The following is a 27,538-nucleotide window of genomic DNA, read 5'->3' on the forward strand; positions in this document are numbered from 1 at the left end:
GCTGATAGTGGATCCTCTGTGTCAGCGAGGAATTGGCGTGGACCGTGCCGGTGGACCGGTTCTAAGAAGCTACTGGTATTCACCAGAGCCCGCCGCAAAGCGGGATTGTCTTGCCGCGGCGGTAGCAACCAGGTCGTATCCACTGGCAACGGCACAACCTCGCTGACTGCTGAAAAGGCGTGGGACAGAAGGACTAGGCAGAGACAAGGTCAGACGTAGCAGAAGGTCGGGGCAGGCGGCAAGGTTCGTAGTCAATATGGAAATAGCAGGAGGTCGGGAACACAGAATGGGTAACACAGTAATAGCTTTCTCAAGGCACAAGGCAACAAGATCCGGCAAGGGAGTGCAGGGGAAGTGAGGTATAAGTAGGAAGTGCACAGGTGGAAACTAATCAGGGAGATTGGGCCAGGCACCATCATTGGTGCACTGGCCCTTTAAATCTCAGAGAGCTGGCGCGCGCGCGCCCTAGAGAGCGGAGCCGCGCGCGCTAGAGCATGACAGCCTGGGACCGGGACAGGTAAGTGACTTGGGATGCGATTCGCGAGCGGGCGCGTCCCGCTATGCGAATTGCATCCCCGCCGGCAATGTCAGTGCAGCGCTCTCGGTCAGCGGGTCTGACCAGGACGCTGCAGGGAGAGAAACGCCGCGAGTGCTTCGGGGAGGAGCAGGGACCCGGAGCGCTCGGCGTAACAGTACCCCCCCCCTTAGGTCTCCCCCTCTTTTTGTCGGGATGTCGCTCCACCTGGGACGAGAATATTGGGAGCGATTGTAGAGTCTCCTTCTGGGGGACAGTGAAGTCCTGGGTATACTCATGAATGGCAGACCGGTCAGAAGGAGTGGGAATGGGGGGGGGGGGGAAGAGGGTGAGGCTTGGCACGGGGCAGAGTGTCACCAGGACAGGGGCTGGGAGAAGACGTGAGGCATTTCTTGCGGCAAGCAGGACCCCAATTCTTGATCTCCCCGGTGGTCCAGTCAAGGGTGGGAGAATGGTGCTGGAGCCATGGCAGACCGAGGAGGACTTCAGAGGTGCAGCCGGGCAAAACCAAAAATTCAATTTTCTCGAGATGCGGTCCAATGTTCATAAGCAGGGGCACTGTGCAATAATGCACAGTGCAGTGCAGCTTGACCCCGTTGACCGAAGAAATGTAGAGCGGCTTGATGAGACGGGTCACCGGGATGCAGTACCTATCAAGCAAAGAGGCCAGAATAAAATTTCCAGAAGAACCAGAGTCCAAGACGGCCACAGCAGAGAAGGAGGAGTTGGCAGAAGGAGAAATCCGTACGGGCACAGTGAGACATGGAGAAGCAGACTCCGTACCCAGAGACGCCAGGCCCACATGAGCAGGTTGCGTGCGTGCATTTTCCAGACGTGGAGGACGAATAGGGCAATCCACCAAGAAATGTTCGGTACTAGCGCAGTACAGACATAGATTTTTATCCCTACGGCGAGACCTCTCTTCAATAGTCAGGCGAGACCGATCTACTTGCATAGGCTCCTCGGCGGGAGGCACAGGGGTAGATTGCAAGGGATACCATGAGAGAGGTGCCCAGGGATTAAGGTCTTTTTCCTGGCGGAGTTCCTGGTGTCTTTCCGAAAAACGCATGTCAATGCTGGTGGCCAAATGGATAAGTTCATGCAGGTTGGCAGGAATCTCTCGTGCGGCCAGCACATCTTTGATGTTACTGGATAGGCCTTTTTTAAAGGTCGCGCAGAGAGCCTCGTTGTTCCAAGATAATTCGGAAGCGAGAGTACGAAATCGGATGGCGTACTCACCTACTGAAGAATTACCCTGGACCAGGTTCAGCAGGGCAGTCTCGGCAGAAGAAGCTCGGGCTGGTTCCTCGAAGACACTGCGAACCTCAGAGAAGAAGGAGTGTACAGTGGCAGTGACAGGGTCATCGCAGTCCCAGAGCGGTGTGGCCCAAGCCAAAGCCTTCCCAGACAGGAGACTAACCACGAAAGCCACCTTCGACCGTTCTGTAGGAAATTGGTCCGACAACATCTCCAAATGTAGGGAACATTGTGACAGGAAACCTCGGCAGAGTCTAGAGTCCCCATCAAATTTGTCCAGCAGGGACAAGCGGAGGTTAGGAGCGGCCACTCGCTGCGGAAGAGGTGCAGGAGCCGGCGGAGGAGATGGTTGTTGCTGCTGTAGCTGTGACTGGAGCTGCTGTAGCTGTGACTGAAGTTGCTGTGTCATGGTGGTCAAGTACGACAGCTGGTGATCTTGTTGGGCGATCTGTTGGGATTGCTGGGCGACCAGCGTGGTGAGGTCAGCGACGACTGGCAGCGGGACCTCAGCGGGATCCATGGCCGGATCTACTGTCACGATTCGGCTAGCTAATAGTGGATCCTCTGTGTCAGAGAGGAATTGGCGTGGACCGTGCCGGTGGACCGGTTCTAAGAAGCTACTGGTATTCACCAGAGCCCGTCGCAAAGCGGGATGGTCTTGCCACGGCGGTAGCAACCAGGTCGTATCCACTGGCAACGGCACAACCTCGCTGACTGCTGAAAAGGCGTGGGACAGAAGGACTAGTCAGAGACAAGGTCAGACGTAGCAGAAGGTCGGGGCAGGCGGCAAGGTTCGTAGTCAATATGGAAATAGCAGGAGGTCGGGAACACAGAATGGGTAACACAGTAATAGCTTTCTCAAGGCACAAGGCAACAAGATCCGGAAAGGGAGTGCAGGGGAAGTGAGGTATAAGTAGGGAGTGCACAGGTGGAAACTAATCAGGGAGATTGGGCCAGGCACCATCATTGGTGCACTGGCCCTTTAAATCTCAGAGAGCTGGCGCGTGCGCGCCCTAGAGAGCGGAGCCGCGCGCGCCAGAGCATGACAGCCGGGGACCGGGACAGGTAAGTGACTTGGGATGCGATTCGCGAGCGGGCGCGTCCCGCTATGCGAATCGCATCCCCGCCGGCAATGTCAGTGCAGCGCTCCCGGTCAGCGGGTCTGACCGGGGCGCTGCAGGGAGAGAAACGCCGCGAGCGCTTCGGGGAGGAGCAGGGACCCGGAGCGCTCGGCGTAACACCACGTCAGTCGTCCCAAGTGTTCTCCCCTTTAATACATAATCCCAGCCCGGATTTTTCTTCCCCATGTGCATTACCTTACATTTATCAGTGTTGAACCTCATCTGCCACTTCGCAGCCCAAACCTCCAACCTATCCAGATCCATTTGTAACAGTGCACTGTCCTCTATTGTGTTATCTACTATACACAGTTCAATGTCCTCTATTGTGTTGCATGATAAAGAAAAGTATTGTTTAAAGTGTACCTGTCACTTAAAAATCATTTCACATGTCCTAGCGGCATGTTAAAAGTTTTGAACGGCGGGCTGAGTGTTCAGACTTCGACCAATCAGGAGAATGAGCTGGAAGAATTTTGCGCTGACATGCACTCGAGACAAGTTCCATGGCCTTACATTATGAGGCTGTCTTGATCACGTGACACAGAGCTAGAAAGAAGATGCTGAAGCAAACTTCTCCTGTCTCGGTCTCCTGATAGGCAGAGGTCTGAATATTCAGACCCCCTACCATTAAAAGTTTTGATATGTCGCTTCGACATGTCAAAAGTTTTTCCAAATGACAGAACCCATATTATGTCCCAGATGCCAAGTGCCAAGGAGGTGGGCTCTTCACTTTAGATGAGATGCACGTAACTATGGGTGTTGAGAGCTTTCCAGGCCCCTCCTCTCAGCTATAATTGACAGCAGTAGCAGTTTTCTGATTGGATACTACAGCTGACGATCATAGCTGAGAAGAAGGCAACTAGAAACTATGGCACCTAACGAGAAAACCCCTTTCTCCTTAACACTTGCTGTAGTACTGAACTTGGTAGGACAGCTGTATAACAACAAGGTCTGCCCCCAATGGTGACCAAGCTGGATCTCCATGTTCTTGTGAAGACCAGTGTTTTTTTCCTTCTATATTGAGAAGGTAATTCCTATATTGAGAAGGTAAGGTGATTCCTATAGGCTATGCAATGCTCCTTGGGAAAAATGGTACGCAAATTAGATGTTCTGCATACTGCTGAGACACCATCCGCTATTCTGCAGAGTAGATGGCTGCAGGTTCTTAGTGTTAATTTGACTTCATAGAAGGTAGGGATGGGTATTGGTAGGAAAGACATAATGGGCCTTATGTACTACTGTGCTTCCTTTTTAATTTTGGTTAAAAAAAAATTCTGGAAGGCGGGCGTGGTTTTTACATTTTATCACAATCTGACTGACTTATGAAAAATCAGTGTGCACTGATTTTTCAGAAATCCTTTGGATTGTAAAAAAAACTGAAAACAACGCCTACTTAAAAAAATCTACAAAATATATATATATATTTTTTTACTATTAAATATAAATAAAAACTTTGGTGCATTGCAGATACGCCAGGGTTTCCCTACATGTGGAAACACCATTCATGCATGTAAGGTAAAAAAAATTAGTAAATGAAGCGTTCTGAATGTCATATCCGTAGAACATTACACATTCAGCTATAGTCATTACCTGGTTTTTGTATTGTTATCCAGATCAGACCAACTGATCAGATCTTGCTGGTTGTAACTAGAATATAAAAAATGTACATTCACATCAGAATCCGAACAAATGCAAATAACACTACGTCATATTACACACTGAGATCCTAAGAACTCGGGTATCTGTGCGGAAGTTTCCATACATCTCATACTATGTAACGCAGTGTTTCCCAACTTGTGTGCCTCCAGCTTTTGAAAAACTACAACTCCCAGCACGGGGTCAGTATAGGGGTCTACAACTACATATTGCAGTTGTATAAGGGCCTACAACTATATATGGGGCAGTATAGGGGCCTACAACTATATATGAAGACAGTATAGGAGCCTACAACTATATATGGGGGCAGTATAGGGGCCTACAACTATATATGGGGGCAGTATAGGGGCCTACAACTATATATGGGGCAGTATAGGGGCCTACAACTATATATGGGGGCAGTATAGGGGCCTACAACTATATATGGGGGCAGTATAGGGGCCTACAACTATATATGGGGGCAGTATAGGGGCCTACAACTATATATGGGGGCAGTATAGGGGCCTACAACTATATATGGGGGCAGTATAGGGGCCTACAACTATATATGGGGGCAGTATAGGGGCCTACAACTATATATGGGGGCAGTATAGGGGCCTACAACTATATATGGGGGCAGTATAGGGGCCTACAACTATATATGGGGGCAGTATAGGGGCCTACAACTATATATGGGGCAGTATAGGGGCCTACAACTATATATGGGGGCAGTATAGGGGCCTACAACTATATATGGGGCAGTATAGGGGCCTACAACTATATATGGGGCAGTATAGGGGCCTACAACTATATATGGGGCAGTATAGGGGCCTACAACTATATATGGGGCAGTATAGGGGCCTACAACTATATATGGGGCAGTATAGGGCCTTACAACTATATATGAAGACAGTATAGGAGCCTACAACTATATATGGGGCAGTATAGGAGCCTACAACTATATATGGGAGAAGTATAGGGCCTACAATTATATATGGGGGCAGTATAGGGGCCTACAACTAAATATGGGGACAGTATTGGGGCCTACAACTATATATAGGAGCAGTATAGGGCCTACAACTATATATGGAGACAGTATAGGGCCTACAACTATATATGAAGACAGTATAGGGCCTACAACTATAAACGGATGCAGTATAGGGCCTACAACTATATATATGGGAGCAGTATAGGGGCCTACAACTATATATGGAGACAGTATAGGGGCCTACAACTATATATGGGTGCAGTATAGGAGCCTACATCTATACAGTACATGGGAGCAGTATATGGGCCTAAAACTATATATAGGGTCAGTATAGAGTAGTACCACCCCATCCCATCTTTGCTATCCCAATGTCCAGTTTTTGTCTCCAGGAAATAAGGTCAGCCTACTTAAAGTGTACCTCTCAATAAAAAAAAAAATAAAATAAAAACTAAAAACTTTTGACATGTCAATGGTTTTGATCTGTCGGGGTCTCAGCGTCAGTCATTAGAATGAGCAGGGAGGCAGCACCCTTTACTCCCCAACTCACATCGAACTGTGCCCAGCATAGAATTAAAATGGCGCCATCTAGTGTAGGTAGATGAAGAGCGCTGTGATGGACACTGTATATATTGCCCCCTGGTGGATGAATGAGGCCCCAGCCTTTTTTATTATTGCAAAAAAATCTATATCACTTTGGACTTGGAGAAAGGTTCATATTAAATCTTCCTGAGGTTATAGTAATCTGGGAGATATTTTTGTACGTCATTATATATACAGAAGGTGACACTGACCTTGCTTTGACTGGTGCAGCTTCTTTTGGCTTTGTTTCCATTCTGGGTGCCGCTTTAGGGGCTGTGCTGCAAATATAATGTAACAGTGAATTACTACGGATGTCCTAGAGCAGTGTGTGTGCCTCCAGCTGTTGCAAAACTACAACTCCTAACATGCCCGGACAGCCAACGGCTGTCCGGGCATGCTGGGAGTTGTAGTTTTGCAACACCAAGACTGAGATACAATGACATTTTTTTTTCAATTAGACTTTAATTTAGATGTGGAATCTGAAAAATATACCTGTTTCTTACAAATTAAACAGCAGTTTGTATATGTATAATCTATAATCCTATATTATCCTAAAGGTAATGGAGGCTGCAGGGTGTCCTCCATCACAGGCATGCGTTTAAAGGAGTACTCCACTGAAAAACATTTTTTTTAACTCAACTGATGTCATAAAGTTAAACAGATTTGTAAATGACTTCTATTTAAAAATCTTAATCCTTCCATTACTTATCAGCTGCTGTATACTACAGAGGAAGTTATCTTCTTTTTTGAATTTATTTTCTGTCTGACCACAGTACTCTTTTCTGACACCTCTGTCCATGTCAGGAACTGTCCAGAGCAGGAGCAAATCAAATCAGAAAGGAAATTCAAAAAGAAAAGAACTCCCTCTGTAGTATACAGCAGCTGATAAGTACTGGAAGGATTCATATTTTTAAATAGAAGTAATTTACGAATCGGTTTAACTTTCTGGCACCAGTTGACAAAAAAAAAAAAAAAAAAAAAGCGGAGTACCCCTTTAATGGATAGGTTACTATAGGTCATTTTTTTTAAATGTTTTTTTTCATGCTGCATGCATTCGCTAGATGCCATTAATCCCTATGGGTCCTGAATGTATGGTATTGTTGTCTATCAGTGTAATCCATCACCATCATAATGAAAAACACATATTGGGGGAGATAATAAATACTGTGTAATTGTTAGACAGCATGGGCTTAGAAAAGACTGTCTAAGAAAGTGCCAGACTTATCAGAGTGGCTCAGGCTGTTAGACAAATTTGGCGCATCTTTAGATTACATAGTCTAAGGCTATGCTGGTGTGTAAGTTAAACAGATCTATAGACACTCATATACCCAACGGAGGTCAAAGGAGGGTATCTATGGACTTTTGAGCTGTTTTTAAAGGGGTACTCTGCTCCTAGACATCATATCCTCTATCCAAAGGATAGAGGATAAGATGTCTGATCGCAGGAATCTCGCTGCTGGGAACCCCCCCAATCTCTCCTGCTGCACCCATGACATCTGGTGCATGGAGCGAGCTTCGCTCCATGTCTGATGACTGGCGATGCAGGGGCCAGAGGCGATGCATTAAGGGGGCGCTCCATGCACCAGATGACAGAGGTCCTGCAGGAGAGATCGCAGGGGGTTCCCAGCGGTGGGACCCCCGTGATCAAACATCTTATCCCCTATCCTTTGGATAGTGGATAAGATGTCTAGGGGTACCCCTTTAAGACATGTCTAGGAGTACCCCTTTAAGACAAAGTTAATTTCAAAGTTACGGCAACATGTATGGCTATGGGTCAACATATGGTACCCAGGAGGTACCCAGAGAATGAATAAAAACACATTGCACTAGAGGATTATTTTTTTTTTATATAGATGCTTGCCTGTGTTTATGGGCACACTGAGGCATCAGAAGACACAATGACTTTTTCTAAGCTGTACAAAAATGATCCCTTTTTGGAAGAAGCAACAGGTTTTGTGCCTGGAAAGGGAAGAAGTAACTGCTTTTTTACAAGCTATGAAAAAAGTATTCCAATTTTGGGGCATAACAACAGAATTGGTGTTCTAGAAAGGGCAAAAAAGTGACACAAAACCCTCTAAGCAGCCGTTGCAATTAACTTCCAATGAAAATGATCTCTGTTGCTTTCCTCCAATTATTATATATGTGGCTCCTACTCCTAGCTGTATTGTTCACTGCTCACTGTCCCTCACAGAGATCTTCACCTAACACCTGCTATCTCTAAAATGGCTGCTGAAGCTATGTGCATAGGCTTTCAAAGTGGCTCTGACATCATCTCTATAGGGCCTCCTGATTGGCTGGGAGAGATGTTTTAAAGGCATTAACAGATTCCCTGATGTCATGTGATCCTTCTCCTACTCCTTTCTGCCATGTGGCTGATGTTATTTTAGCAGGTTCTGACGATCTGCACCACCTGAAGTTTGAGATTTAGCAGAACAGAACTTAAAAGAAAGTTTGGACCAAACTTGGGTTCTGCGGGTTTGGTTTGCTTATATTAAATCACCTTCCCCCAATGTGTATGTCTATGAACATGCAGTGTAAAATGGGCATCATCTATTAGTAGTCTTACTTTAGACCAAGATTATAGAACATGCCACACTCCTATGTATGATGGATGCTACAATTAGACAGTCTCCATTTAATACACAGTATATGTATACTCAGTCTACTGTAAGACCTTATAGAATTTCCAAGTTACCATGGGGTTTATCACTGTCTGATTCTCTGTACAGAACTTCTCTTACCTGTCTGTTAGAGTCTCTATGGTGATTTTAGGGTATGTTGTTGTAGATGTTATTTCAGATGATTTGCTGGTTACTTTACTGTCATCTATGGGACTGTAACATAACAGGATGCATTGTATAACTGCAAACATGGACAAATCGACAGACACACTGACAGATGTGAAATGAATTGATGAATAGATATAAAGATAGATAGATATGAGAGAGAGAGAGAGATTTGAGATAGATATGACATAGACAGATATAGATAGATAGATATGAGAGAGAGATAGATATGACATAGACAGATAGATAGATAGGAGATAGATAGATATGAGATAGATATGAGATAGAGATAGATAGATAGATAGATAGATATGACATAGACAGATATAGATAGATAGATGAGAGAGAGAGAGAGATATGACATAGACAGATAGATAGATAGATAGATGATAGATAGATAGATATGAGATAGATAGATAGATAGATATGAGATAGACAGATATGAGATAGAGATAGATATGAGATAGACAGATAGATAGATAGATAGATAGATATGAGATAGACAGATAGATAGATAGATATGAGATAGATAGATAGGAGATAGAGATAGATAGATATGAGATAGACAGATAAATAGATAGATAGATAGATATGAGATAGATAGATATGAGATAGAGATAGATATGAGATCAATAGATATATATGAGATAGATAGAGAGATATGAGATAGATAGATAGATATGAGATGGATAGGAGATCAATAAATAGACAGACATACGGATTGTACATTATGAATGATTTACATCTGATGTATTTACTATTTTAGCAATACTCTACCTTTTGTCTTCAAGGATAGTGACCTTTCCAGGTCCGGTTTGTGCCCAGGACTGGGTGCTGTCTGAGACATTTGAGGCCAGTGATGTTGATGTTAGTTTCAAGGTATCTGGTGCATTTTTGCTGCTTTAAAAAACACGGAATTGTAAAATTGCATGTATGGTTATATATGCACTCAACTTTCACACATCTTCAAAAGGATTCTCTGGGTAAAATGCATTGTTATCAGACAGGTGGAGTGCATACGCCCATTACCCTGCCAATCAGCTGTTTGCCAGAGCTCCATTTCCCACATACAAAGGGAAACAGGAAGCAGACAGCTCCATACATTGTGTAGTGGCCATGCTGGGTTACTGCAGCTTGGATCCTATTGAAACTAATGGAAGCTGAGATGTAGCAACTCAACACAATGGCCCTCATTTTCTATTGCAAACCCGACATGTTTTGTCGGGTTGTGCGCCAGATTCTGTCGCCAGAAATGAAAAAAAAAACACAGACTAACTCTCCATTCTGCTAAGAAAACCTGAAAAGGGGGCGTGGCTTCACCGGAAAGGGGGTGTGGTCTCCAAAAAGGGGTGTGTTCCCTACATTTTCACAAAAAAACAACATATTTACTAAGGTTTCCACATAAAATGTAGTGGATTTCAGCTCAGGAAAACCCTACAGATCAGAGCATGTGTAAAAAAAAAAGCAAAATGTAGGAAATGTGGAAAATGTAGGGAAACCTTAGTAAATACCGTGGAAAATAAATTGTAGGGAATTAAAACCCACAAAGAAACCTACACAACACTCTTAGTAAATAAAGGCCAATGGCCTGAATAACCAAGAGTGAAGTGGAGTTTTCTTTGTGGGTTTTGATTCCCGAAAGGTATTTTTCCACAGTATTTACTAATGTTTCCCTTTGTTTTGCACTTTTCCCTACATTTTGCTTTTTCTACAACTGCTCTGAGCTGTCGAGTTTTCCACAGCTCAATTCCACCACATTTTATGTGGAAACAGTAAATATGTTGGGATTTTTTTTTAAATGTTAGGGACACGCCTCTTTTTGGGGCAACGCACCCTTTTTCTGGTGGTCACGCTCCTTTTTCTGTTTTTCTGAGTAAAATGGAGAGTTTTTTTTTTTTTTGGTGGCAAATTCTGCTGCAGACACAATTTATGGCGCAAAGTGTCAAATTCTGGCGCACTGTGCCCCATTTTGGCACACAACTCAACAAAACAGTTTCGGTTTACAATAGTAAATCAGGGCCAATGTATGGTGCTTTCTGCTTCTATCTTAATTCTCCATATATGAAAATAAAGGCTCTGGCAAACAGCAAACCCTGCCAATCTTTTATTGTTGATGACCCATCCTGAGGAGAGGTCATCAATAAATTTTGCCTGGACAACTCCTTTAATTCTGTGTCACAATGTGTTGTGATATGACCCAAAATACAAATCTAGGTCAGGAGAATCTAAGTAACTAAAACATTTCCCATCCCCTTTATAGATTACAGCTGATCTCTGGGGTCCTAGCCACAGGACAAATTGGGGTTAACGTATTACAGTATAGGAAAAAAAAATAGTAAACCAGTCCTCAAAGGATCGTGAAGAGTGAAAAATGGATAGATAAATAGATAAATGGAGAGAAAATGATTATATCCAGTGTGGATGTGACAGTAAAACATTGTAAATCACTATTCTGGACCTGAGATATGGCTAATTAAGTGTACAATATTTATTATACATAAAATAAAATTATAATCCGCTACTATACAAGCAGGGTCCTTGCTATGGAAGTAGTAAGATAATAAAAATTACAAATAAATATCATGACGAGTGTTAAATGGAATAAAACAGAAATGGAATAAAATAAAACCACCTTTAAGGAATCAAATGTCCATAATCAAATGCCTCGGTCTGTTATTAAATTCACTCAAGATAAGTGTGGAACATGTCCCTTACAAGCAATTAGCAGGTTGATGCACGGACCACTCACCACCTTGTAGATCGCTCTGCACTCGCAGGTTGGTACGGAGCTGCGTCCGGCCTCCGGTTAGTGGATTTGATGCAGTCGGAGTACTGGAAGTCCCAGACTGTCCTGATACAGTTGGCCTGTGAGCGTACGTCAGGATCGTCAGTCTCTGCGCTCGCTGTGCATAGATGGACGCGCTGGCTGCTGTTGGCACGGAGCAATGTCCGGATGTATACAGTTGTAGCAGGTACAGCAGCCTGTACCGGTGGACACGACCTGGTTGCTACCGCCGCAGCAAGACCATCCCGCTTTGTGGTGGGCTCTGGTGAAAACCAGTAGCAACTTAGAACCGGTCCTCCGGTACGGTCCACGCTAATCCCTCACTGACACAGAGGATCCACCACCAGTGTCCTCGCTGCATACCAGTTGGGATCCTGACAGACGGTAGTACATAACAGAACGACAGTCTGTAGTAGCTTCCTCGTGTCGGCAGTAAGGTGCGTGGTTGAGTGGGACCAACGAATCATAAGAGGTGGTGGTTATGGAAAGGTAAAACAGGCTAGACACATTTCAAGGCCGCTGGCCTTTTCCTCAGTAGCTTAATAGAGATGAACAGATAGATCCAAAGTTCAGTTTATAAACTGAAACGTGTCCAGCCTGTTTTACCTTTCCATTACCACCACCACCTTATGACTCTTACTTCAACCATAATTTGGAAGTTCTGTAACCCCCTTAATTTGGTACCACTCAACCATGCACCTTACTGCCGACACGAGGAAGCTACTACAGACTGTCGTTCTGTTATCTACTACTGTCATCCCGGTTCCCATAGGCTGGACGCAGGTCCGTGCCAGCCTGTATGCCATCTGCCAGCTCATACCATCTACCAGCTTGCCTTTTACCTGCTGTACCTGCTACAACTGTATACATCCCGGTCGGACATCGCTCTGTGCCAACAACAGCAGCCAGACCATCCATCTATGCACAGCGAGCGCAGAGACTGACGATCCTGACATACGCTCACAGGCCAACTGTATCAGGACATTCTGGGACTTCCAGTACTCCGACTGCATCAAATCCCCTAAATGGAAGCCCGACGCAGCTCCGTACCAACCTGCAAGTGTAGAGCAATCTACAAGGTGGTGAGTGGTGCCGTGCATCAACCTTCTAATTGCTTGTAAGGGACATGTTCCACACTTATCTTGAGTGAATTCCATAAAAGACTGAAGCATTTGATTATGGACATTTGATTCCTTATAGGTGGTTTTATTTTATTCCATTTCTGTTTTATTCCATTTAACACTTGTCATGATATTTATTTGTAATTTTTATTATCTTACTACTTCCATAGCAAGGGCCCTGCTTGTATAGTAGCGGATTACAATTTTATTTTATGTATAATAAATATTGTACACTTAATTAGCCATATCTCAGGTCCAGAATACTGATTTACAATGTTTTACTGTCACATTCACACTGGATATCATCATTTTCTCTCCATTTATCTATTTATCTATCCATTTTTCACTCTTCACGATCCTTTGAAGACTGGTTTACTATTTTTTTTAAATAAAATTTTAGGTCTATTTAGGGTTTAGATTACACAAGTTAACATTGGGAACGTTCTTATGCTTTAGTGAGCTACACCACCTCTTCATCCATTTATACATACATTAAAAAGTAAAGTATCCTAAATGGCAATACCCGAATTTACTAAATCATCAGAACTGCCACCTTGGGGCATTCTAATAACCCATTGGAAACTTCCAATTCCCTTATGAGTCTTGAGGATCTCTAAGCAGGCTGTAGACTTCTATATAATAGATTGTAGACTGTAGGTTGTATTGGCCGAGTAGTCGGTGGATCAGGTCTCAGAACCAAGGCCGGAAGAAGCAATGTGCAAAACCCCCGGCAGTCGCCTCTGAGCGCCCACAATTGTTCTGTGACCTGATCCACCAGTGTCGTCCTTATAGGAGGGTCAAGTCCATTATTTTGCAGTGGGTGCAGGATGTCTTTAGTCTAGTAGCACTGTATATATTGCTAGGATATGCCATTACTATCTCATAGGGGCAGGCTGGGGGTAACCCTAACTGATTCTGAGAGTGAAGAAGACACAGAGATATAGCACTATGTCCGCCTCTGAATGTTACCCTGCATGGCAGAGCCACCCCTGCTCACCTGTCAGTGCAGGGAACTGGAGTAATCCTAGTCAGTTGAATGGGGCCAACTATAGTTCCTTGCACATCCGTGCGGCTCGGGGCCACGCGGAGAAACAAATAATACAATTACTTTATAGAAATCAAAGACATTGGCCCTGATTTAATAAGAGTGTTGTGTAGGTTTTTTTTGTGGGTTTTAATTCCCTACAATTTTTTTTCTATAGTATTTACTAAGGTTTCCCTATGTTTTCCACTTTCCCTACATTTTCCTTTTCTTACACCTGCTCTGATCTGTCGGGTTTTCCTCAGCTCAAATCCACCACATTTCCTATGGAAACCTTAGTATATGTGTTGTTTTTTGTCAAAATGTCGGGAACACGCCCCCTTTTAGCGGCCACGCCCCCTTTCCCCGACAGCCCTGCCCCCTTTTTCTGGTTTTCTTAGTAAAACGGAGAGTTAGTCAGGTTTTTTCAATTCTGGTGCAAGCTCTGGCGCAAATTCTGGAGCAGACAGAATTCCTGGTGCAATGCCCCAGAATCTGCAATAGTAAATACGGGCCATAATGTAAAGCTCCTGAGCTCCAATACAAATCTAGCACATCTAGCCTCATTCAGACAGATGTATTGTACTGGTGTTTAACTGTCCGGATGTAACACCCTAAAAACTGTGCAAAACCAGTCATCATGTACTGTCAATAATACTCATGTCTTCTTAACGGGGTATTCTGTAAATCTTAATCCTACCTGTACTTATCAGCTGCTGAAGTTGAGTTATTCTGCTCTGTCTGACAACCGTGCTCTCTGTTGACACCTTTGTCTGTCTCAGGAACTGTCCAGAGCAGGAGAGGTTTGCTATGGGGGTTTGCTGCTACTCTGGACAGTTCCTGAGACAGACAGAGGTGTCAGCAGAGAGCACTATTGTCAGACAGAAAAGAGCAACTATACTTCAGCAGCTGATAAGTACTGGAAGAATTAAGATTTTTTAATAGAAGTAATTTACAAATCTGTTTAACTTTCTGGAGCCAGTTGATAGGAATACCACTTTAAGTGACAGAGGGTATTCCGTGTGTGACTGATGTGCCTGCATCACTTATAGAGGCGCCCCCTGTCTACATCTATACAGAATATATTGTTACCTTTCAGTAGTTCTGGTGGTGGAGCTGCTTTGCACTGAAGCCTTCGGTAAGTCTTTGTAAGTGTCATAACTGCAAATAAGTACAATTGTAAGAAAGAGAACATATTCTTTACATTATAAAGCCGCATTCAGACAGGTTATTGTTCCAGTGTTTAAAGGGGTTATCCAGGAAAAAACTTTTTTTTATATATCAACTGGCTCCAAAAAGTTAAAGGGGTTGGGAGGCGCATGCGCGCGGCTTACCGGAAGAGACGTGGGTGATGTAAGCTCCGCGCCAGTCTCACCTATCTAAGCCCTATTCAGCGCCCTAAAGGCTCCACACGCTGTGGCTTCAGTGCGAACTGGACCTGGTCATGCCCAGGAGGCAGCGGTCACGAAATAAGAACCTCTCTCAGCGTCTTTCTCAGTCCATTCCGGACTTTTTCAGAGCCTCCCCGAAACCCAATATGGCGGCGGCGGCAGCATCCTCCCCACACCGCTCTGATATGGCGTCCGATGAAGAGGGGGAGCCGGACCTGGCGCAGATGTCCCCGGCAGATATGTTCCGCCAGATCAAGCAAATGTTCCAGTCGGAGCTCAGAAAAGCTGTCTCAGACTTCGCAGCGCAACTTCAAGATCTGGGCCAGAGAGTCTCCGACAATGAAAACAAATTGGACGATTTAGCGGAGGCCGCGGAGTCTGACCGTCGGGATATCGATCTACATGCGGCCAAGCTTGATGCTATCGACCTCAAACTTGAGGATCTGGAGAACCGCTCCCGCAGAGCCAACATTCGCATTCGGGGACTACCTGAGTCGGAGACTAACCTGAAATCTGCGGTCGATGCGATGTTCCAGGCCCTACTGCCGCAATATGAGCCTGAGCTTCTCCGTATGGATCGTGTCCACAGAGCCCTAGGTCGCCCGAGATCTTCTGAACTACCGAGGGACGTGGTCCTCCGCCTGCACTACCCGGAGGTGAGAGATCCCCTGCTCTTCGCTGCCCGCAAACTGACAACGCTACCTGGCATGCCCGCTGAAGTGCGCCTCTACTCGGACTTATCCCCGTCCACGCTAGAACGGCGCAGGACATTCCGCCACATCACGCTGGCCCTGGTCCGGGAGGGGGTGAAGTATAAATGGGGATTTCCATTCTCCCTCATCTGCCAACTTAAAGGGCGCCCCTACCAATTTCGCTCCCTGTCTGAGGCCCAAACTGCCCTCACTAAAGAGGGTATCCCCTGGACTGCCCCAGAACAGCCTCCTGCGACCGACTTGCCTCGAAGGGGCCCCCGACCCTCCAAGTCCTGGACCAGTGTCCCCTCGGCCCAGCGTAAATCACAGCGATGCCTGGGGATGGCCCCGGAAGGTTGACTCACCGTTGCAAGTGACCCCCTCTCACCTGGCACCCTGAAGCCACCGACCCTAGAAGGGCTGGTGTGACCGGACTGATGTGTCCTTCGTTTGCTTCGAGAGATGGAAGTAAGCGGAGCCGCTATATTATACGGCTTCGCTTTCCAGTTTGACTTTTTTCTGTTTGTTCAATGTTTTGTTTGTGGTTTGATGTTGTTCGTTTTTGTTAGTCAGTGGGTCCATGTGTCCTATGGTTGTTCTGTCTCTGCGTGTTTGTCCCGTCTCCGCATTGCTTGGTCTTCCGTCTTATGTGTAAGATAATTTCCCATAATGTCAGGGGATTTAATTCCCCCCCCAAACGGAGGAAAGCTTTCATCGATTATAGATGCTACCGCCCTGATATAATTTGCATTCAGGAGACTCACTTCTCCCAGTCCTCCTGCCCTAGCTTCCTCCATTCCCAGTACTCCCGATTATATGTCTCCTCTTTTGTCTCCAAAAGCAGGGGAGTACTGATTTGTTTGAAAAATACGTTGCCATTCGAGGTGACCCGCGTTCATACAGACTCCGAAGGCAGGTATGTCTTGCTGTTGGGCACCCTGTACGGTAAGCAGATCTGTCTACTTAACTCTTATGCTCCTAACTCTTCTCCTATTTCATTCTTTCTTTCTCTCTGCTCTTTACTCCTATCATACTCTTATGATGTTCTGGTGTGGGCGGGCGATTTTAATTTTGTCTACGATGGCGTCTTGGATAGGTCCTCCCCTAGTCCCTTAGGTCGATCTAGAGCGTTGCAGAAAAGGTTGGTCTCGGCCTTCCATTCACTTCAACTCGCGGATGCATGGAGGGAGCACAATGGTCAGTCGAGGGGGTATTCTTACTATTCATCCTCCCAGAAAAATTACACTCGCATAGACTGGCTACTTCTCAACACCTCTACTTTACCGTGCCTCCTGTACGCGAGACACATTGCCTCTCCCTGGTCTGACCATGAGATGGTATGTGTAGAGCTGGATCTCATAGGTGGTCCTACCACACCTTTTACCTGGAGACTTAACGAGTCTATGCTGACTAACCAGACAGTTAAACGTTCCCTTACAGCAGATCTCACATCCTACTTCTCCACCAATGCCACCCTGAATTCAAACCCGATCTGGGTATGGTCTGCCCACAAAGCCTTCATTAGGGGACGGCTCATATCGCTAGCTTCATACATGAAAAGAGGTCGCTCCCACCTTCAACATACGCTACACAACAAGCTTTCTCGACTCACCCTGGCTCACCAGCGTGCCCCCTCTCTTTATCTCCACAATGCTATCCGGGATACCAGGTTGCGCCTGGATGCTGTCCTGTCCACCGGAGTGGAAAAAGCGCTTAGGTGGACTAAGGCCACATACTACCGCTATGCCAATAAGCCGGATAGGTTGCTTGCCAATATGCTCCGCAGCAAACAACGGCTTAATTATGTTCACACCATTCAGTTGCACCCTGGTTCCCGGTCTTCCCACCCCAACAAGATTTACCAGACTTTTCACTCTTACTACTCTAAACTTTATTCTATCCCTGACCAGTCGCCTACCTATACTCCCAGTCTGAACTCTTTTCTTGACTCTACCTCCCTCCCCTCTCTCACTGACCCCGAGAGGGATCTCCTTAATTCTCCAATTTCACACGAAGATGTATCAGATACAATTGCGTCCCTGAAATTGGGAAAAGCCCCTGGCCCAGATGGCCTGTCTGCAATGTACTATAAGAAATTCTCTCCTATTCTAGTTCCCCACCTAGTTAACCTTTATAATAACCTCTTTCAGGCTCCCTCTTTACCCCCTGAATACTTAGATGCCCTTATAACGGTGATCCCCAAACCCCAGAAGGACCCATCCCTGGTCTCAAATTACCGCCCAATCTCCTTAATTAACCTGGATACGAAGATATTAACGTCTATCCTGGCACGCAGACTGAACACTATTTTGCCCCGTGTTATTCACGCTGACCAAGTGGGCTTTATACCGGGGAGACAAGAGGCGGACAATATTAGAAAGGTGTTGGGGGTGGTACACTGGGCTTCCTCCACTTCTACTCCTGTTATGCTATTGGCCTTAGACATAGAAAAGGCCTTCGACTCAGTTCTCTGGCCATACCTTTGGGGGGTCCTCTCTAAAATGGGGTTCACTGGGCCGTTTGTACACCTTCTGCACCTGCTGTACTCTAATCCTACGGCTTTTCTCAAACTCCCTACCTCCTCCCCTTCCCCGATTTTTATTAAGAGGGGCACTCGCCAGGGATGCCCGTTGTCCCCTGCTCTCTTCGCCCTGGCGATGGAGCCCCTGGCGAGATCCCTACGAGCCTCCCCCACTGTACTGGGGGTCACGATTAAGGACTCTATCCATAAACTTTGTTTGTTTGCCGATGACCTCCTTCTATCCCTGACACACCCCCTATCATCTCTACCTAACCTGTTTCGCCTACTCACAGACTTCTCGTCTTGCTCGGGTCTCCGGATTAGTCCATCTAAGTCTGAAACACTCTATATACATGTTCCCCTCCATACACAAAAGTTGATTTCCCTTAACTTTAACTTTCCCCCTCCAATGCCTGCCCTGTCCTATCTAGGTGTTCGTATAACCCCGGCGGTTGCTTCCCTCTATGGTGCGAACTACCCGCCCCTATACAAATCTATTCGACATGATATCCGCACTTGGGACAGGCCATACTTATCATGGATCGGAAGAATAAACACGGTTAAAATGGTGATTCTGCCTAAACTACTATACCTGTTTCGCACTCTTCCGGTTCCGGTCTCGACTGCGGATCTCAGGTCCCTTCAGTCCGATGTCTTTAGATTTATATGGAAATCCAGGACCCCCCGCATAGCACGTAATGTAATGTACCTTCATAAGCGTTTAGGTGGTATGTCTGTCCCCAACTTTCAAAAATACTATTATGCTGCCAGACTAGGACAGATGGCCTGGTTCCTGACGGATGGCGATACCCCCATCTGGGTTCACCTCGAATCCTCTCTCATCTCTCCCCACTCCTTCTCTTCCCTAATGTGGTCTACTCAACCTGTCATTAAATACGTCCCTTACTCTGCTCTTCTCACTCTTCATTCCCTCTCCCTTTGGCGACTGGTCCGCTTTCGCTTTCACCTACAATCTTGCCCTCCTCCCCTCCTGCCCTTCCTCTGTAACCCTTTTTTCCCACCCGGTCTTGCTCATTCCTCATTCCGTTGGTGGACTTCACAGTCCCTGATTACTGCCCATCAATTCCATACTCGAGGGGTTCTGATGACAAAGGAAGTGTTTGCTCTACAATTTCGCCCCCCACCCTCAGAACTCTTCCGAATGCATCAGATCTTTTCATTCCTACACTCTAATTTCCCTGCACGCACCATACCACAGTTGACTAGGTTTGAACGTCTTATGCAATATAGTCCTTCTAGACGAGGACTTCTAGCCATAATATATGGAATACTAAATTCTCCCCCACCCGACACTAAACTGTCGTTCATGACCCAATGGGAGGCTGACTTCCATATGGAACTGTCTCTGGAAGACTGGAGGGAATGTTGCGATACCTTGAGTAGAGGGAGCTGGCAAGTGTCCCTTACTGAGACGTCACTGAAAATATTACATAGGACGTATTATGTTCCCACGAGAATACATTCCATCTTCCCCTGTGCCTCTCCCTTATGTTTTAGGGGCTGCGCAGATAGGGGAACCATGCTTCATATGTGGTGGACCTGTCCTCTCGTCAGAACATTCTGGACATCTGTTCTTTCTATTCTTCGTTCTGTTCTCTCTTTTCGCTGTCCCCTCCAACCTGCTTTTTGCCTCCTTAGCAGACGGCCGCGCAGGATGCCCAACAGCCAATTTAGACTAGCGCAATTCATACTGCTGGCTGCGCGGATCCATATAGCAACATGCTGGAAAAGCCCAGTCCTGTCTATTGATAGAGTAATTGATAGAGATTCTGATCTTTGAAAAAATTAACGCGGTTCGCGCCGACATAATGGCCTCCTACGAGAGAGTCTGGTCTCCTTGGATATCATCCTCCTATTGCCCGGAGATTCGCCATACTTTGTCTCTAACGTAATCACTGACAACACCCGTTCTGTTTTATTACCCTGCTGTCTGTTTTTATCCACACATGTCTGACCCATGGACTTGTTTATCCCCCTATTCCCTTTTATTCATTTGATTTTACCTTTTTGTTGATTCGGGCTGCGTCCCGATACTTTTGCTTTACTTTGGTATTGCTACCTTTATGCCTATTACAATAAAATTGGTTGTTTGATACTAAAAGTTAAAGGGGTTGTGCGCTGCCCTAATTTTCGGAGCTCCGCTCACAGCGTCCGGAAGTTCATTACTCCGAACGCTGTGTGCGGGCTTCCGTGTTCGCGGCCGCCGGGCGTGACTTCACGCCCAGCCCCTCGCCCGCCCCCTCGCGCCCCCTTCCCATAGACTTTCGTTGAGGGGGCGGGCGAGACGTCGCGAGGGGCCAGGCGTGACGTCACACCCGGCGGCTGCGAACACTGAAGCCCGCACACAGCGTTCAGAGTAATGAACTTCCGGACGCTGTGAGCGGAGCTCCGAAAGTCAGGGCAGCGCACAACCCCTTTAAACAGATTTGTAAATTACTTCTATCAAAAAATCTTAATCCTTTCAGTACTTATGAGCTTCTGAAGTAAAGGTTGTTCTTTTCTGTCTAAGTGCTCTCTGATGACACATGTCTCGGGAAACGCCCAGTTTAGAAGATGTTTGCTATGGGAGTTTGCTTCTATACTGGGCGGTTCCCGAGACAGGTGTCATCAGAGAGCACTTAGACAGAAAAGAACAACTCAACTTCAGAAGCTCATAAGTACTGAAAGGATTAAGATTTTTTAATAGAAGTCATTTACAAATCTGTTTAACTTTCTGGAGCCAGTTGATATATATAAAAAAAGTTTTTCCTTGGATAACCCCTTTTACTGTCTGGATATAACACCCTAAAAACCACTCATCATTAGTGATGAGCAGCAGGGGACATATTCGAATTCGTGATATTTCGCGAATATATTGACCATCATTCGTCCCATGTTCGCGAAATTTGAATATTCGCTATGTTCGTTCACTTTTTTTTTCCAATGCGAAAATCGGCATGGAAAATGCGCATAAAAATTTGCATGTGCAAAAAAAAAAAACGTTGCTGTCAAACATATTATCAGCATTCTTAAAATGTATAGTTTTCGGTAGGGGGATTAAATGATTTTTAATACATTAATACCTGTCACATTGAATATGCAGCCTTATCTACAAACAGCATGTTATAGAGCAGACAGACATATAGTTTTGTATGGATGGATTCAGTGTCCTTGTAATTCATTGATCTAAATCTCCTATCATGCTGGGCTTAGGAGTCCGGTGGGCGGTCTTATTAGTCAACAGTTTATTGGTCAACTTATTATTGGGGAATCTCCTGGCAAAACAGGAATTATACAGGCCCAATGATAAATTAAGCTTGCACTTAAAGGGGTACTCCCGTGGAAAACTTTATTTATTTATTTATTTTTTAAATCAACTGGTGCCAGAAAGTTAAACAGATTTGTAAATGACTTCTATTAAAAAATCTTAATCCTTCCAGTACTTATTAGCTGCTATATGCTCCAGAGGAAGTTCTATTCTTTTTGAATTTCCTTTCTGTCTGACCACAGTACTCTCTGCTGACACCTCTGTCCATTTTAGGAACTGTCCGGAGCAGGAGAGGTTTGCTATGGGGATTTTCTCCTGCTCTGTACAGTTCCTGACCTGGACAGAGGTGTCAGCAGAGAGCACCGTGGTCAGACAGAAAATAAATTCAAAAAGAAAATAGCTTCCTGGGGAACATACAGCTGCTGATATGTACTGGAAGGATTAAGATTTTTTTAAATAGAAGTCATTTACAAATCTGTTTAACTTTCTGACACCAGTTGATTAAAATTTTTAGTTTTTCCAGCGGAGTACCCCTTTAAGGAAGTTTTCCCATCTTATAGAATTAAGGCATATTGCTAGGATATGCTATTATGATCTGATAGGGGAGGGATAGACCTGGGGGCAAATGTGTGATGTGATGAGTGGGGTCTGATCTCTGGGGCCCTCACTTATTCTGGGAGTGTAAAAGACGCAGCACTGGTTTAGCGCCATGTTTCTCGGCACAGCAGAGCCACCCCTGGACACGTGGCAATTCAGTAGTCAATTTATTTTAATAGGGGAACTGCACTTCCTTGAGGATTCAGATGGCTAGAGGCCACTCTACAGGAAAAGTGCAGTCACTTTATGAGATGGGAATACTCTAAAACAGTGTTTCCCAACCAGGGTGCCTCCAGCTGTTGCAAAACTGCAACTCCCAGCATGCCCGGACAGCCAACGGCTGTCCGGGCATGCTGGGAATTGTAGTTTTGCAACAGCTGGAGGCACCCTGGTTGGGAAACACTGCTCTAAAGCCAAACCTGTAGATTGCATCTGCTGAGTAGCCTGTGATTTATTTCCCCTTATAGGGGCCTGTATGAGGGCTCTTTTTTTGCGCCCCAATCTGTAGTTTTTAACATAACCATTTTGTTTCAATGTGACTTTTCTTTTTAATTAAATTCGGGAGTTGCAGTTAGTTACTAACTACGACTCCCAGCATGCCCTGATACAGCCTGTGGCTCAGCAGCTGCCCCCAAACGAAAACTACAACTCCCAGCATGTTGGACTACATAGTAGTATATAGAATAGGGCAGTGTTTCCCAACCAGGGGTGCCTCCAGCTGTTGCAAAACTACAACTCCCAGCATGTTGGACTATATAGTAGTATATAGTATAGGTCAGTGTTTCCCAACCAGGGGTGCCTCCAGCAGTTGCAAAACTACAACTCCCGGCATGCTGGGAGTTGTAGTTTTGCAACAGCTGGAGGCGCTCTGGTTGGGAAACACTGTTATAGGTTATGGTGCAACATTCCAGGAGTTGGAGGATTGTTTGGATAAATACTGGCCATTGCATTGCCGGTACTTTTAATATAAAAATACCGGCAGGGTGGCAAAAATACCGGCTGTGCTGGAAAAAAACAGGCCAGGTGGCAACCCTAGGTGTGACTGCCATACCTGCATCACTTATAGAGACGCCCCCTTGTCTAGAGTGAATGTATACACGATATATTGTTACCTTTCAGTAGTTCTGGTGGTGGAGCTGCTTTGCACTGAAGCCTTCGGTAAGTCTTTGTAAGTGTCATAACTGCAAATAAGTACGATTGTAAGAAAGAGAACATATTCTTACAGCTTACTATAAAGCCGCATTCAGACAGGTGCATTGTACCTGGATGTAACACCCTATGTAACACCCTAAAAACCCTGAAAAACCAGTCCTCATGTACTATCTATAACACCGCTGTCTTCTTAAATGGGCACTGTCAGATACTAAAACCTTTGATATGTTGTAAAGCATGTATAACCAATAGGTTTTGCAATTGCTTTCATTAGAAAATTTTCTGTATTTCATATTGAAAAAGCCAGTCAAACAACTGCCCCCCCTCCGCCTGCTTAGACACATACTAGTCCTGCTGTGTCCATGCATCATCACCTATGTCATGGACACACTTCCTTGATTGACAGCTGTGAGTGCAGGGCTCAGACCTGGAGGAAAAATCCTCCCACTGTCAGCTTGTGTCCCACTACTGTCAGTGAGGACAAGGTGGGAGTTGTAGTTTTGCTAATGCTAGGGGAGATGTGAGCAGACAGCATACTGAGGGAGGGGGCGGAGACCTGCACAGTGAGGCCACGCCCCCTTCCTTTGAGAGGAATTCAGACTCGTGAGCTATATTAAAAGTGTAATAAAAAAATAAATAAAGGTGCTAGACACATAAAAATTAGATGTACATGGTCAGGATTAGGTACTGAGTGATATATAAAAATTTTTTTGTTTTGTTGGATCTGACGGGTACACTTTAAGGGACAGAGGGGGGCTTTGAACCCCTCTCAGGCCGGGTGTGGCTGATATGCCTGAATCACTTATAGAGGCGCCCCCTGTCTACGGTAAATGCATACAGAATACATTCTTACCTTTCAGCTGTGTTTGCTGTAGAGCTGCTTTGCACTGAAGCTTTTGGTGAAGTGTCGTAACTGCAAATAAGGACAATTGTAAGGGGACATATCCTAAGTGTAAGGGGACATATCCTAAGTGTAAGGGGACATATCCTAAGTGTAAGGGGACATATCCTAAGTGTAAGGGGACATATCCTAATCTTACTATAAAGCCTCACCCAGACAAATAATTTGTGATACATAATGCTGATGAATCCCAACAATTCATTATGGGATTTGTCATTCTATTATCAGTTTTATCATATATATATATATATATATGTGATAGCCTGGGGGAGTAAGGTATATGGGGTGTAGCTGTGCAGTGACTAAAGGGTGTCTGGTTAACCCTTTCTATTCGTGACGCCAGGGTGAGGGCTCCTCTGTAATGCTTGTCCTACCGCCACCCTTCCCAAGAGCGATAGGGAGGCATAGAATAATTGAATGTCCACAACCGGAGAGTTTGCTAAAAACAGTCGGAACTTTACTGAAGATTTTATGCAAGCTTCATAACCGGAACAGTCTCTATACAGGCAAAGTCTCTTAGAGATTGACAGTGGTTGGGACCTTAAGCGTTTTAGAGTCCTTAGACTGATATGCATTGTTCCACTGGATTTAGGGGATTTTGTTTCGGTCCAGTAGTCATGCTAGCTTTAGCGGGGATTTAGTTTAGAACTCATGGTTTAGTTTAGGCTGAGGCTGGTAGGTTTTCTGGCTTAGCGTGTCTTTGCAAGTTGCGCAGATCCATCCTGCTAGTCCGGCATCCACGAGAGCAGCAACCCAACAGAGCGATAATTGGCTACAGCTCCCTTATATGGGCAGGGGCTGGACTAGAGCTAATTGGACCAATACTTCTGTCAATCATCTTTACATAGAGTTATGGGTAAACATGTGACCCAAGGACCTCCAAAGGTCCTCCAACATACCATAGAGGACCGAAGGTCCTGCGACGCTAACAAGGTAAGCACACTAATATGCATTATATTAAATATATACGTTATTAAATATATACACATAAACATTATAATATTAGAAAAGGAGGAGGCGACTAGGGGCTGTCCCACCTGGGGGACCCTACATGAATGTAGGAACTCTGATTTTGGGAACCACCAGACAAGGTATGGTATGCAATACGGTACCGGGACACCACATATATATTATTTTGATCAGTCCTCCTACCTTTCTTCTGTAAAGACTGTGATCCTCCCAGGTTCTGAGTTTATAATGGGGCTTTTGGTCTCTGCATTACTGGAGGTAAGTCTTGGGATGCTAAGATCATTTGTTTCCCTGTAAAAATAAAAATATTGCTGTGATCATTCAGGGCATCAATTTGTATTGAATATTGCACATACGATGCTGATTTTGTGGAGGGGTTATATGATTTGGAAAACCATTTTCTGATTTAGGATTCCTTAAAGGGGTACTCCGGTGAAAACCTTTTTTCCTTTAAATCAACTGGTGGCAGAAAGTTAAACCTATTTGTAAATTACTTCTATTAAAAAATCTTAATCCTTCCTGTACTTATTAGCTGCTGAATACTACAGAGGAAATTATTTTCTTTTTGGAATGCTCTCTGATGACATCACGAGCACAGCTCTCTCTGCTAAAGGTATTATAATAATAATAACGCTTTATTTATTGTTGTCCTTAGTGGGATTTGAACCCAAGTCCCCAGCACTGCAAGGCAGCAGTGCTAACCACTGAGCCACCATGCTGCCCTTAGCATACATCTGCTATGCATGGTTGCTAAAATGGACAGAGATGTCAGCAGAGAGCACTGTGCTTGTGATGTCATCAGTGTTCCAAAAAGAAAGAAATTTCCTCTGTAGCATTCAGCAGCTAATAAGTACTGGAAGGATTAAGATTTTTTAATAGAAGTAATTTACAAATATGTTTAACTTTCTGGAGCCAGTTGATATATAAAAAAAAGTTTTTTTCCTGGATAACCCCTTTAAGTCAGCCACTAGTTGTGCAAGTTCTCCCACCAGTTGATTTAAAAGAAAAAAGGTTTTCATCGGAGTACCTCTTTAACAATTAGATAACCAAATACAGCCCAACAATCTATAGAGCAGTGGTCTTCAACCTGCAGACCTCCAGATGTTGCAAAACTACAACTCCCAGCATGCCCGGACAGCCAACGGCTGTCCGGGCATGCTGGGAGTTGTCGTTTTGCAACATCTGGAGGTCCGCAGGTTGAAATCCACTGCTATAGAGGAATGTAGACACAAGCGTTTAACTTCCCTATAGTGCCATCACAGGAGAAACAAAGAATTACACATTACCAACTGAAGTTAAAGGGGTACTCCGGTGGAAAACTTTTTTTTTTTTTTTTTTAAATCAACTGGTGCCAGAAAGTTAAACAGATTTGTAAATTACTTCTATTAAAAAATTCTTTACCCTTCCAGTACCTTTAAGCAGCTGTATGCTACAGAGGAAATTCTTTTCTTTTTGAATTTCTTTTTTGTCTTGTCCACGGTGCTCTCTGCTGACACCTCTGTCTGTGTCAGGAACTGTCCGGAGCAGCACAGGTTTGCTATGGGGATTTTCTCCTGCTCTGGACAGTTCCCGATACGGGCATCAGGTGTCAGCAGAGAGCACTGTGGACAAGACAAAAAGAAAATAATTTCCTCTGTAACATACAGCTGCTTAAAAGTACTGGAAGTGATTTACAAATCTGTTTAACGTTCCGGCACCAGTTGATTTAAAAAAAATGTTTTCCACCGGAGTACCCCTTTAAAGGAGAACTCCAGCCAAAAGTTACTTATCCGCTGGGACCCCGACTCTCCCATACAGAGCATGTGTCGTCTACTGGTAAACAACGTGCACTCCATTCATTTCTATGGGAGCGTTGATGATGCCCGAGAGTTGTACTCTGGTATTTTTGGCGCTACCATACAAATGAATGCCAAATGCGTGCCATCTTCCACACGAGCTCCTCACTGACTGTTGGGTCCCGTTACAGAGTATGCTACAGAGGAAATTCTTTGCTTTTTGAATTTCTTTTTTGTCTTGTCCACAGTGCTCTCTGCTGACACCTCTGTCCATGTCAGGAACTGTCCACAGCAGCATAGGTTTGCTATGGGGATTTTCTCCTGCTCTGGACAGCTCTTGATACGGACATAAGGTGTCAGCAGAGAGCACTGTGGACAAGACAAAAGAGAAATTAAAAAATAAATGAATTTCCTCTGTAGCATACAGCTGCTAAAAAGTACTGGAAG

At 45.0% G+C, this 27,538-nt stretch overlaps 1 protein-coding gene across 8 annotated transcripts in view; it reads right to left on the reverse strand.

Annotated features, from left to right (window-relative positions):
• The window catches only part of ZNF185 (zinc finger protein 185 with LIM domain), a 186,686-nt gene that overhangs the window by 48,682 nt on the left and 110,466 nt on the right, over positions 1 to 27,538 (reverse strand). For 7 of the 8 annotated variants that reach the window (XM_056539639.1, XM_056539637.1, XM_056539633.1 and 4 more), the window contains 8 exons: positions 25,500 to 25,607; positions 24,300 to 24,359; positions 23,407 to 23,475; positions 14,918 to 14,986; positions 9,676 to 9,798; positions 8,854 to 8,946; positions 6,325 to 6,390; positions 4,501 to 4,557 (listed from right to left, as the gene is read on the reverse strand). In XM_056539639.1, the coding sequence (XP_056395614.1) occupies positions 4,501 to 4,557; positions 6,325 to 6,390; positions 8,854 to 8,946; positions 9,676 to 9,798; positions 14,918 to 14,986; positions 23,407 to 23,475; positions 24,300 to 24,359; positions 25,500 to 25,607 (645 nt within the window). The remainder of the gene's footprint in view (positions 1 to 4,500; positions 4,558 to 6,324; positions 6,391 to 8,853; positions 8,947 to 9,675; positions 9,799 to 14,917; positions 14,987 to 23,406; positions 23,476 to 24,299; positions 24,360 to 25,499; positions 25,608 to 27,538) is intronic. The other variant, XM_056539638.1, reaches the window with a different exon arrangement.

This window comes from Hyla sarda, chromosome 9 (genome assembly GCF_029499605.1).
Source record: "Hyla sarda isolate aHylSar1 chromosome 9, aHylSar1.hap1, whole genome shotgun sequence".
Classification (NCBI taxonomy): domain Eukaryota; kingdom Metazoa; phylum Chordata; class Amphibia; order Anura; family Hylidae; genus Hyla; species Hyla sarda.